The following is a 12,980-nucleotide window of genomic DNA, read 5'->3' on the forward strand; positions in this document are numbered from 1 at the left end:
ATTCTAAACCATTCTGTGAAGTTTTGAAATTTTTTATTTCTTGATTTTTTTGGGCATCTCAAAAAATTTAAATTTCACTCAAAGTGGGTGACCAAAGGTATTCTAAGCCATTCTTTGAAGTTTTAAAATTTTTTATTTTTTGATTTTTTTGGGCACATCAAAAAATTTTAATTTCACTCAAAGTGGGTGGCCAAAGGTATTCTAAATCATTCTGTGAAGTTTTGAAATTTTTTATTTTTTGAGTTTTTTGGACACCTCAAAAAATTTAAATTTCACTCAAAGTAGGTGGCCACAGGTATTCTAAAGCCATTCTATGAAGTTTTGAAATTTTTTTATATTTTTATTTTTTCATTTTTTAAAAAAATTCAACATATTTCCTATTTTCGCTAAATCCGACTGTTTTTTATTTTCTGGAAATTTTCAATTTTTATGGATTTTCTTTTTTTTTTTTTGATTTTTAGGAATTTTCCCGATTTTCTTATTTTTTTATTCCATTTCTAAAAAAATGGATTTTTGTTCCGGGAAATAGAAATTTGTGTTGTTATCAAACGGGTTTTTGTTTCAAGAAATAGAAATTTTATGTTGTTATCAAATGGGTTTTTTTTCCAGAAATAGAAAATTTTAGTCGTTATCAAACGGGTTTCTTTTCTTAGAAACTCGTCCTAGAAACAGAAATAGAAAAAAACTATTTCTGTTTCAGGAATTCCTTCTGAAACATAAATAGAATTTTTCTATTTATGTTTCAAGAATTCATTCTGAAACAGAATAGTTATCATTCGCACCCAAAATTTACCAAACGAATTTATGTTCTTTTTTGTTCCCAAGAACAAAAAAATAGAAACGGGTACTGTTTGGTCGGTTAGGGGCTGTTTGGTCGCTCAGTAGCATAAACAATTATACGATATCTGCTAACCTTTCGGTTATAGGCATACCTATTGCCTGATCAAAATCCCACCTTGATCCTCCATGGTTCCCCTCGTCGCCAGGAAGTCCATCTACAGAGTTCAAAATAGCTCTCAATTAGTTGGGTTCTCGGCTTACCAAAGTGACCTTTGATTCTCATTCAAGAACTAACTAAATTAAAATTGACTGGACCGTGACACTTGAGTGATTGACCAGCCATCGCAAAAGGCGTTTTCTACTAGAAACCTGACGAGTTCCAGTCAGGAGGGGGTGGGACCGATCCTCCGCATCAGAAATCATCTTAGACCGTTGCTTTCTATTTATTTAATGAATTTATTAAATACGAGGGGTCTACAAACTACACATCCATCATAAAGTTATAGAAGACTTTTCGATGGGAGTTATATAATTTTCAAGGAATTTATTAAATTCCTGCACTGAAATAATTTTACAGGCGTGGAAGCATTGGAGAGCCGGCATGCCACTTGAAGTGTTAGATTCGTTCATTGGCGACTCATTTTCAATAGATGAAGTGCTTAGATGCCTCCACATTGGTTTACTAGGTGTTCAGGAAAATCGAGCTGATAGACCCACCATGGCAAGCATAGTCCTTATGTTCAGCAGCCACTCTGTTAAGCTTCCACGGCCTCGACAACCAGCCTTCTTCCTCCAAAGAAGCATGGAAAGACAGTTGAAAAAACTCAAGTCAGATGAATCCACCGGTAGGTCTATGCCGTGGTCCATCAATGAAATGTCAGTTACTGAAGTGCACCCTCAGTGAATCGGTATGTGAGTGAAAGTCCTTCATGACAGTCTCACAGAGAGTTTGAGATCTTTGGCCTTCCACAGGGATCATTAATGAACAATCAACAAGCACCTAAAGGCCGCTAGTTGCCATGGGATCGTGCGCATGAAGTACATAGTGGCTTCTCCTATTAAGGAACAAACACGACTACACTGAATTATCAGGTTCATCGCTTGTATAAAGGATATTTGTACTCACCGCTAGATGATTAACACGATTACAAATGTTGGCTTTGAAACTGAATTCTGTTGCATGTCGCACTTATTGGCGAACAGTCTAGTAATGTGCTGCTATCTAGCCATAGTAACGTCAAGTGCATTCGTTATTTCCGTTTAGCCATAACAAGAAAATAAGACGGCGAGTACATGAGGACAGGATTATTCATATAAAAACATGATTATTCATAGATGCAGAGCCGTGATATCTACTTCGCACAAGCATAATTCCCTAGATCAACATGACTTTGGGATACACTAGCATTGATTTGGGTAAATTGTAATGTTGTGCAAAATCCAAAATCTATAATGATAGGATAACAGCTGAAAAAATATTCATGTCCTAGAATAATTTTAGCGGAGTAATGTATTATCTCTAAGCCTATTCTAACATTTGTTTCTGTCCTTGAGAGTGTGGAGGAATTAATATTATATTAGTTGGTTCACAGGCTTCACATCTCATTGGTTTAAACTTTGAGTGGAGGTGAATCCAAGTGGACGTGTCATTGATAGGCTTGGATGTCGCCTCTCTCTAGATGATTGCTCCGTATATTTAGAGAAAGAGCCTAGTGGGAACAAGGAAAAACTTATCAGCTTTCTCTCTCTCTCTCTTTTCTTGCTGGAAATTTTCCACAAATTCAAATTGATTGTTTTCTCAATAAAAGTTCACATCAAACTCCTCATTTTGTCAATTTCATTTATCTTTTATCTTTCGCTTATCTAACAGTTTATAAACTCGAAAAGGAATTAAAACGCGTCAATTAGAAAAGAGCACCCAATATCTAGAATCACCAAAAGTTGTGTATTTACAAATTCGCCACCTTGATCCTCCATGGTTTGCTCATCGCCAGAGAGTCCATCTACAACTTCCAAAATCGCTCTCAATCAAGTTGGGTTCTCTGCGTACAAGTGGTCTTAGATTTTTTGCTTCTATTTATCTAATTAATTAATTAAAATACGTGGGGTCTAGAAACTACACACCCGTCATAAAGTTGTAGAAGACTTTTCGATGGAGTCATGGCGTGCAAGTTCATGGAACCTGTAGGATGGAGAAAACTTTTGGGACGACAATTCAAACGTTGTTGTTCCTATAATTCTGTGCCGATCCTGCTAAGCCAATACAATCATCAATCCAACCATGAAATCTTGCTTCGCCGTCTCCCTCTCTCTTTCCTTCTTCGTCATCAGAATTTTCAGTACTGAACTTAAACCTATTTACGTTGGTCATAATTGCTCAAACACCGCCCTCTTCACTCCCAACTCCACTTACCAGTCAAACCTCGAGACCCTCCTTTCTTCCCTCTCCACCGCCGCCATCAACAGCTCCAATGGCTTCGACAGCGCCGCCGTGGGCCGAAGCCCTCCGGACCGGGCCTACGGGCTGTTCCTCTGCCGCGGCGACCTCAGCCCCAGAATGTGCGGTGACTGCGTGGCCACTGGAAAAGTGGAGATCCTCCAAAAATGCCCCAACCAGCGAGTCTCCGTAATCTGGTACGCTGAGTGCATGTTGCGGTACTCGAACCAGCCCATCTTCTCGGTCATGGAGCGAGAGCCGTATGCGAATGCGTCTAACACCGAGAATGTCATCGACTCAACTCGGTTCGCGCAGCTCCTGGGAGAAAAGCTGAATGACGTCGCCACGAGGGCTTCGGCTGGCGGGTCAGCGAAGACGGTTGCGGTGGCACAGGCGGACTTCACGAACTCGAAGAAGTTGTACACACTCGCGCAATGCACTCCGGACTTGACAGCTTCAGACTGTGACACGTGCCTCCAGTTCGGGATCAGCAATCTGGTTCAGGAGAAGCAAGGTGGGAAGGTGGTCACTCCGAGCTGCAACGTGAGGTACGAGTTATACGCCTTTTACTACGCCAGCCTCCTGCCGGAGCCAGTGCCTCCGCCTCCCGCTCCGATAACCGGACGTAAAGGTACATTTGTGTTTTTATTGCTTGTCTTCCTCCGTGCAACTCTCCTTTTTATTAGATCGAAGACTGGGGCCAAAATAATAACTCAAACTCTATATAAAAAATATTTTGCACAAGTGGCTATATACATCATTGATTTGAGAGAGCAAGTAGTTATAATCCGTAAATTAAGAGTGGATTAAACCACTTGTATAAATTTTCTTTTACACCTATGCTTTAGTTTTACTTAAATTTCTCCAACAATAATAACCTATGAACTTTTGTCGATCCATGGATAATGATGCTCCCACAAACGTCGCATAGTGACTTGAATAAGCGCGTTATAGCTCAAATTGTGATAAATTTGGTGAATTTTGATTGGATCATTTAGTTTGTAGTATTTATATTGTGAATTTAAATTCGAGGGCTTTCAATAGAGTCTAAACGAATTTTCCATGTTGCACCGAAGAATAGTCTTACTTCTGTTCGTGTTTGTCTTGTCTTCTCTTTATTTCTAGCATAATTACTTTTCGAGTTAACGTATGTTTTTTTGTCTCTAACTCTTTTCGACGTAACAATGTTACCTATCCACCAAGTTAGTGTTTAATGATATGGGAATATCTAAAAATACACTAAGAAAAGCAACCTAAAAAATGTTTGCACGTTGGCGCATGTTGCTATTTTTTTCGTAAACACTTAGAATGATATTAATTTTTATCAATCTAAAACAAACAAAATTTATCTGACATTTTAATTTTTTTACTTAGTTTAATCAACAGTTTGATTTAATTAAATTTCATCTTTTAAATTTTCGCAATGAGAAATGTAATTGTGATTTCATTTTGGCAAATCTTCGATGAGGGCTTTTTTTTATCCAGTAATCTCATTATTTATATGTAAAAGACAAATGATAAGAAATAGTTTAACGGTGATATGCACAACAAAAATAAAAATTTGTAAAATTTTGACTGTGTTAATGAAAGTTGTTCATGATCAAATTTTTCTGGATTCTATCATGGTAATATTCACTTATTAAAATCTATATGGTCACACATGGTAATACCACTTGTTTTTATCGATAAAGACATGTTCTATATTGTGGAATAATGCACTTTTTTTTCCTTAGTTATTTTGAACTTGTTTCTTGTTGGATTTAAGTTTATTTATATATTTATTTAGGGTAAGAGAAGGGGACAAAGCCGAGTTTTACACCATCACTTTTCTAATAAAATCTGATCCAGTCTGATAGCAACCTATCCATTCTTTGATACTCGAAGTGGACTGTGTAAAATCTCGGGTGTCCTTATAACTTGTTGATTTCTCTAATAATTCATGTTAGAGCTAACAATATAATCTAGAGGGGGTGAATAAATTGCTTGAAAACTCAAGAAACTTGTCCCATGACTTAAAAGCTGTTGGGAGTTCATAGGGGCCGTTGCCAAGGTTCAAGCTGCCCGACAGTCTGTTTTCATTGGCAAAAGCATGGTTTCCCCAAAATAGAATCCGCTGGTATTTTTATGTCAGCTGTTCATTCTAACTTACGACCAAAACAATCAACTCTACTCTGACTAATCTGTAGTCCTCTTGCTACAGATTCCTAGCTTGTCAACGGCTATAATCGATCATCCTTAAGATGAATGGATTATTAGCACATTCTAGGAGTTGATATTTGCATGATATGTTGCCCCTCAGCACTTGACAATGGCACGTGCTCTTGTCATTAGTCCATTGGTGTTCAACATATTTCTTTCAAAATGACTTGCGATCTCTTATCCAATGGTCTTCCTAAGCATATCAGTATCCAGAGGCTTTACTTGGATGACCACCTAATCTTGATAGCTCCAAGTCGTTACGAAATACTTGCTATATCAGACTTATTTTGCTCTTGTTAAGGTTATCATCCTTGTAAATGTCCTTAATTGAACTAAACGGAGATCAACGATATTATCACAGCCTTCCTGAAATTATCACCACTTAATCAGAATAAACATCTGCATTTATCTAGTAAGTATTAAACTGCAAGATCCATTAAAATACCATATAGAGTTTTCCCGACAATATTGTTACCTTGTGTTTGATATTAAACTGCAAGATCCATTAACTACTGCACTATTTCACAATATTTGGTATCAAAGTTAAAGTTAGGATTTCTAAAATTGATTTAAGAGTTTTGTATGATCATTGTCTGGAATACTATATATATGATTATGTACGGAGCAAGAGGCGAGATTGAGGAGCTCATCAGAAGTTACAATTTTGGGTTGTGGAGCATTAAGATATGTGCCATGTTAACAATCCAAAGTTTGGTGAAGCCGTTGGACGGTAAGGATAAGTTACCAGAAACGATGAAAGGGATCGATAACATAGAGTTGATGGGGAAGTGGAAGAGCATAATCTTGTTTGATGTGTCAAATGAGGTGTTGATGAGGTGGTCAAAGAGAAGGATTGATGTTTCAATTCCAGGTGGCTGAAGGTACATCAATCAGAGCCCATTTGGATGAGTTTAACAAATTCATGATGGACTTGAAGAACAACAATAAAGCCTTTCTCGATGAGAAATAAGGCATGATGTTATTAGCATCTCCACCAAAACTTCACTAATACCCTTCTAAGGGGGCTCACTACGATTTACATGAAGATACAAAGTCCACCTTGTTTCTATGAAGTGGCAAAAGAAGTGGCGAAAAAGATGATTTCACGCAAGATACGATGTGACATCCTGAAATTTGTCAATTTGGGATTTATGAAATGAGTGGTTTTATGAACGTACTTGTAGATAGGTCTCGCTCGGAACTGATCATTCCTGGGATACTAACCGTTAGGGAAGGGCTAATTAGGGATTTAAATTCGTGCGACTAAAGAAATTCGGTCGTGAACTGACTTTCGACCATAGAATCGTCGAGGTGACATTTTGAGCCAATGTAGGCCGATCTTAGGATAGTTATGGGCCGGTTCATCATTGTCATACGAGTGGATCACGGGTGATTCCGTTTGACCACGATGTGAGTTGACGAACGATCCAGAACCTATATCAAACGATCGCGCCCGTCGGAACTAGCGATCGATCCTCACGATTACATTGACAACCGAGGTCGTCACGATCCGAATGAACTTGCAGGTGACTTGATTTAGTATCAGTCATTGGTCGAATATGCGAATTTTCCCAAAAGCCGCCCGTTAGTATGAGACACGCTCAAGTTACGTTATATAAAACTCAGTTCTTAATTAGAGACCAAATTAGACATCAAAAATTTAGGAAGCCACTACAGGACATTTGGACGACGTTGTTATTGGAATGTTCAGTCTTGGAATTGTCCGAATCCTTCAGAAAAACTGAATTTCGGCGAAGGATGGAAAATAACCATTTTACTCCTGGAGCTTTGTTAAGGCCAAGTGTTATTGGGGAAGGGCATTTTGGTCATTTCGCCCTAACTTTAGAAATGACAATTTTTGGACAATTTTGCCCTTCGAATTTTATGAAATTTCCAAATTACCCTTGGATATTTTTGGAAAAGATTTGATCTCGGCCGTCGATCTCAGGATAAGAACGAATCTCGGCCGTCGATTGAAAAGTAGAGAGAGGGGCAAGATGGTCATTTTGGCCATAAAGGGAATTCAATTATTGGGTGCATTATTTAAACCCATTTTCTCTCTCTCACCTCTCATTTGTCTCCCCTCTCTCACGGCAAACTCTCTCTCTCACCTCTCATTTGTCTCCCCTCTCTCACGGCAAACTCTCTCTCTCCCCTCTCCCCCTCACCGATCGCCCTCTCTACCTCTTGGCCACGCCGCCGCCGCGCCACCGTCCGCCCGATCGCCGTCCGCCGTCGCCGAAATGCTCGCCGTCACCGATTGCCGCCGGGAGGCCGCGGACCGCCACCCCATTTCACTCTAGCCGAGCTAGCCTAGAGTCCAAGTAAGTCGCAATCTAACCCTTGCCTAGGACATCGGGTATTATCGGATTCGTTTAGACGCGGTTTAGGGTAGTTTAGGGGTTGATTAGGGTGTTGATCATGGTTGTTGGTGGCTGATCATGGCTGTTAGTGGCTGTTGCGTGTTGGATTAGACATCTGGTAATGAGTTTTGTGGGTTGGAGATCCATGGGTGTGAGCTAGAACTTGAATCTTGATTGTTTGGTTCAAAACTCGGATTCGTGACTACTGTACCCGTCCGGATTACTATTTTTATGGAGAATTTTTTGGGCCGAATTTGAGGAAGTTTTCTTCATGAAAGTTTCTCCCAACATCTTGAAGTATAACATATTTTAAATTTGGAATATTTGGAGGTCATTTCGATTGCACGAAAACCCATTTTCAGACCGTATTAAAACTGCTCGGAACACTGTTCATCCCGACCTTCTTGTCTTGCCGAATTTTTATAAAATTTTCCAGATCTATTTTCAATAAACTTCCTTCACAAAATTTGTTGGTGACTTTCGTTTCTATGACATATAAAAATTTAAATGCTTTTCAAGGTGATTTGGGTGTTGAAAGAAAAGTATTTTGAGGACAAAATAGTCTGTTAGAGCGAACTGATTCTGGTCTGATTTCGAGGGACAAAAAGGCATGGTTGCATATTGAACCGGATTTCGTGTTCTTCATAATAAATGATTATCAAGATGTTTTTTATGATATATCCAAAATTTAGAATTTTTGGAGTTCGTTTACTATTTATTTTGATGAGATTTCGGTCACTGTGTAAACTGCCCAGATTTACCCTAATTCTATGGATGTTTATTTTTTGTGAGCGGAATGGTGAGGGTGTCGAGGTTGAATAGTTGTTACCCTCGTGACTGGAATTTATGCTTGAATGTGTGTTATATGAGTTGATTTGAGGATGAAATGAGAATATTTCGAGGCTAGAGTGAGACTGAATAGAGTGTCGGACGTTGTGGGATGGAATTGACGAGCTTAGGGCTCGATTTAAGGACAAATGGTGTCGGTTTGGTGTGTGGTAGTGTGGCTGGATTGTGGTGTTTAATATGCTTGGAAATGTCGAATTTATGCCTATGAACGTGGCTGTGTTTGTAGGCCCGTGAGTGGCCTTGTGTGCTTATTGTACCATGATTTGATGGATTGAAATGTGCTTTGTTATGTGCACGCTCGGGCCGAATTGAATTGATTGTCAATTGGCCGTGTTGGATGCTTATTGAGCATGAGAAATGCGTGGTTTGATGCGTGCACGGGCCAAGTGTAAATGGCCAATATGTTGGCATGTGAGTGTTGAGCATGTGAATGAGTGAGAAAGCGTGTGTGGTGCGGTACGTGTGATAATGGAAATCCCTGAGGCGGTATCATTACGCGAGGAATTGATCCGTCCTGAGGCGGTACGACTACGCGGGATGATGCCCAGTATTACCGGAGGACGGCCAACCTGAGGCGGTACCATTACGCAGGTGGTGTCGTAAGTGGTAGGTGTTGAGCCTGAGGCGGTATCACTACGCGGGCAAGATACATGGCCTGAGGCGGTACCATTACACGGGCCGAGAAGTGTTGTGAATATAGCCAACCTGAGGCGGTACCATTTCACAGGTTGTGCACTAGGTGACGGATGTTGAGCCTGAGGCGGTACCACTAGGCGGGCAAGATACATGGCCTGAGGCGGTACCATTACGCGGGCCCTGGAGTGTTGTGATAAGTTGGTCGCAGTGAACCTGAAGCGGTACCATTACGCGGGTCACTGGCGAGTTGGGTGGAAAAGATGTGATGAAACGGGAACAAATGCATGAAATGTCATTAGAACATGCATGTGAGTGGAATAGTGATATTGTAAGACTACCGTGCAGGTTGCGTGTATTGAGAATCAGGTAAGTACGATTGTGTGGACGTTGTTTGTGTGTGGCTTGATTCGGTGTCTAGACTTGTCTAGAATACGTGGTAGCCTAGATAAGATTTAGGTTGTGTACTTATTGAGAAGTGTCTCATGGTTGTATCAACCAAACTATTTCAGAGCACCCGCCCGAGCCATGAACCTTCCGTCGCCGTCGCCGCCGCCGCAGCGTTTTGGGATTGTTATGCACACTGATCATGATGTTGTTGAATACCCGATCGAGATTGAGGCCGATTCGGAGTCATCGGATCAGCATGTGCCTGATGAAGATTCGGATGAGGATTCCGAAGTGAGTGAGTCAGAGTGGACGCCATCTAGAGGGCGTAGGAATTAGTTTTGGAGTTGAGGAAGAGTTTGGAAGTGTCCCATTTTGGTGTAGTGCTTACCCAGGCTACTGATCTTTTTGTGATATCAGTGGTTTGCAGTTTGGTAGTTCAGTATGCATATTTTGCTTTGTGGTTTGTACATTGCGGTTGTGGCATAAGTTTATATTGTAAATGGATATCGTACTTAAATCGAGGTATAGCATGAGATTTGGTGGTTTGGCAATTTACTCTCCCTAGTACCCCTGGTAAATCATTGTCTGGGTGTTTGTTGTTTCCGCCGCGATAAAACTCTGATGGGTTCGTTTTGGGTCGGCGACGTTTCCTAGGACGTCGCACTAATTCGACCGAAGAGAGATGTCGTGTACTCGATGGGGTTCGGGGCGTGACATCACGTGTTGAATTGGTATCTGAGCGAGGACAGCTCGATCTAAGTCGGTAGAAGCCTGGAGTGATAAGGAGTGGGAACCCTGGGGTAGCCATCTAGGGTAGCGGTAGTTGGCTAGGGAGACCTTAGTGAACCATAAGTTTGTCTAGCGCTACGCGTATTGCCAGACTGTTGTGGTGATTGCTGATTGATTTGAGTGTTGTAATGATTGAAGTGCAGGTGCGTCTGGACCTGAGGTATGTACACGAAACTTATTGACTGTGATTTGTATTGTGATGGTGAATTGCCTGCTAAGTGGATTATTGTCGTAATTCACTGCCTAGGACTAGACCGGTATAGTTGGCATAGGTCTCTAATTCCTGTATGGAATTATAGCAGGTGGGAGAGTGGTAGAATTATGACGATGAGCAGCGAAGGAAGAGGTGTAGGAAGAGATTAACAGGAAGGGGTACAAGAAGGGGTGCAGGAAGAGGAGTACGGGGTCGAGGTGGTGCTCGAGCTAGAGCTATAGAGGATCCCAGAGTTGATGTTAGAGCTGTAAAGGATCTCGGACTTAATGCTAGAGTTGCAGTAAACCCCTGAGTGGATGGAATTTTAAAGGCCTTCGAGGAAGTTGGGACTTTGATGGGCAGGCAGACTTAGGAGCGAGATGTCACTATTGCCCAAGCGGTTGAGGCCGCTGCAGCTGTTGCCATTAATGGCAACAATGGAAATCAAGGACAGGGACAGGTAAATGCGAATCGACTAATGCATCAGCTAGTCGAGCAGTTTTTGAAGTTAAAGCCTCCTAAGTTTGATGGTAGAGGCGACCTTGAGGCTGCATCACTTTGGATAGAAGAATTAGAAAAAGCTTTCGACGTATTGGGGTGTACGGATGAGGAGAAAGTAACGTTAGCAGTGTATCAGTTGCAAGGAAATGCAAATGATTGGTGGAAAGCCACCAGAGGAAGAGTGTTCCCGGTTAATACCGTCCAGACTTGGGCGATGTTTGTGGAAACCTTTAATGGTAAGTATTTCTCTAAGAGTGCCCGGGAACAGAAGTTGGCGGAGTTCATGAGGCTTCGTCAGGGGTAGAGAACAGTGGACCAGTATGAGGCTGAGTTCACTCGGTTATCTAAGTTTGCCCCGAGGATGGTGGAGGATCCATTGGACAGAGCTCGGAGGTTCTGGGATGGTTTGAAGCCGGACCTTCGCAGCCAGATGATTTCTCTGAATTTAAAGGATAATAATGAGATCTACTAGCGGATTCAAGCAATTGAGCGTGATTTAGCGGATAGAGCCGCTGCTTCTGGGTCGAGGTATGTTTCGGCTAGGGACAATCAGAATCTTGGGAAGAGACCGATATCGGGAAATCAGCATTTTATTCCTTCCGCTAAGAGGAAGATTGGAAAATCGAACTGCTATCAGGGCACAGTGTGCCAGTTGTGTGGTGGAAGGCATGGGACTGGACCTTGTTCGAGTAGGAGTATTATATGCTATAGGTGTGGCGGAGTGGGCCACCAAGTAAGGAACTGTCCCAATAATAGACAAGTTAGGCCGTCTGTGCTGCCGCCACCGCCCCGAGTTGGAAATCAAGTTGGGCCGCCCTTACCCACGAACCAGAATAGGCCACCGGCTCAAGGACGAGTATATGCGATGGCTAGAAGGGAAGCTAAGAATGCGCCAGGCGTGGTCACAGGTACAATTTTTCTCTGTGATCATGCTGCATATGCTTTATTCGATCCGGGGGCGTCACATTCGTTCGTGTCTGAGCAGTTTGTTAGATTGACTGGTATGGAGTTGCGATTGTTTGATGTTGTATTATGTGTTACTACTCCCTTGAATGACAAGATTTTAGTCTCTTTGGGGTGCCCAAACTGTAAGATTGTAATTGGTGATAGGGAAGAGAGAATTGATTTAGCGGTTCTAGCGATGTATGATTTTGATGTGATAGTGGGTATGGATTGGTTGACTAAGCAGAAGGCTGTAATAGATTGTTGTATCAGGGTGATCCAATTTAATTCTGTTGGACATCGGGAATTCAAATTTGTGGGAAATCGAGTGGTAACCTTGATATCATGGATTTCGTTGCTAGAAATGACTAAGTTGTTGGACGAAGGATGTTAAGGATTTCTAGCAACTGTAGTTGATTCGACGGCTGAGGAGCCGAGGCTAGAGGACATAGCCGTGGTGTGCGATAATCCCGATGTCTTTCCTTAGGAATTGCCGGGATTGCCACCAGAAATAAAAGTAGAGTTTGTAATCGAATTGGCACCTGGGACTGAGCCAATCTCGAAGGCACCTTATAGAATGTCATTGTCGGAGTTGAAAGAATTAAAGGTGCAAATGCAGGAGTTACTGGACAAAGGTTTTATATGTCCAAGTGCGTCTCCATAGGGAGCGCCAGTCTTGTTTGTGAGGAAGAAGGATGGGTCACTAAGGTTGTGTATTGATTATCGGCAGTTAAACCAAGTGACGATTAAGAATAAATATCCTCTGCCAAGGATTGATGACTTATTTGATCAATTGCAAGGGGCTTCGATTTTTTCTAAGATTGATTTGAGAACGGGATATCATCAGTTGAGGATTAGAAGGGAGGATATACCGAAAACGGTATTCAGGACGAGATATGGACAC

General features: G+C 41.5%; 1 protein-coding gene across 1 annotated transcript; it reads left to right on the forward strand.

Annotated features, from left to right (window-relative positions):
• Positions 1 to 3,061: 3,061 nt before the first annotated feature.
• LOC130139354 (cysteine-rich receptor-like protein kinase 25) lies at positions 3,062 to 11,590 on the forward strand. The gene is made up of 4 exons (XM_056316155.1): positions 3,062 to 3,848; positions 10,997 to 11,093; positions 11,168 to 11,370; positions 11,484 to 11,590. The coding sequence occupies exons 1-4, from the start codon at positions 3,062 to 3,064 to the stop codon at positions 11,588 to 11,590; spliced, it is 1,194 nt and encodes a 397-aa protein (XP_056172130.1).
• The last annotated feature ends 1,390 nt before the right edge of the window (positions 11,591 to 12,980 follow it).

Source organism: Syzygium oleosum, unplaced genomic scaffold (genome assembly GCF_021117445.2).
Source record: "Syzygium oleosum isolate NSW1041296 unplaced genomic scaffold, Sole_v2.1 Sole_v2.11, whole genome shotgun sequence".
In the NCBI taxonomy this organism is placed as follows: Eukaryota; Viridiplantae; Streptophyta; class Magnoliopsida; order Myrtales; family Myrtaceae; genus Syzygium; species Syzygium oleosum.

Coding starts and splice junctions, on each gene's coding strand:
- LOC130139354 (XM_056316155.1), top strand. CDS start 3,062: ATGAAATCTTGCTTCGCCGTCTCCCTCTCTCTTTCCTTCTTCGTCATC. Junction 3,849..10,996: donor TCCGATAACCGGACGTAAAG/GTACATTTGTGT, acceptor TTTGATGGGCAG/GCAGACTTAGGAGCGAGATG. Junction 11,371..11,483: donor GTTTGTGGAAACCTTTAATG/GTAAGTATTTCT, acceptor CGGTTATCTAAG/TTTGCCCCGAGGATGGTGGA.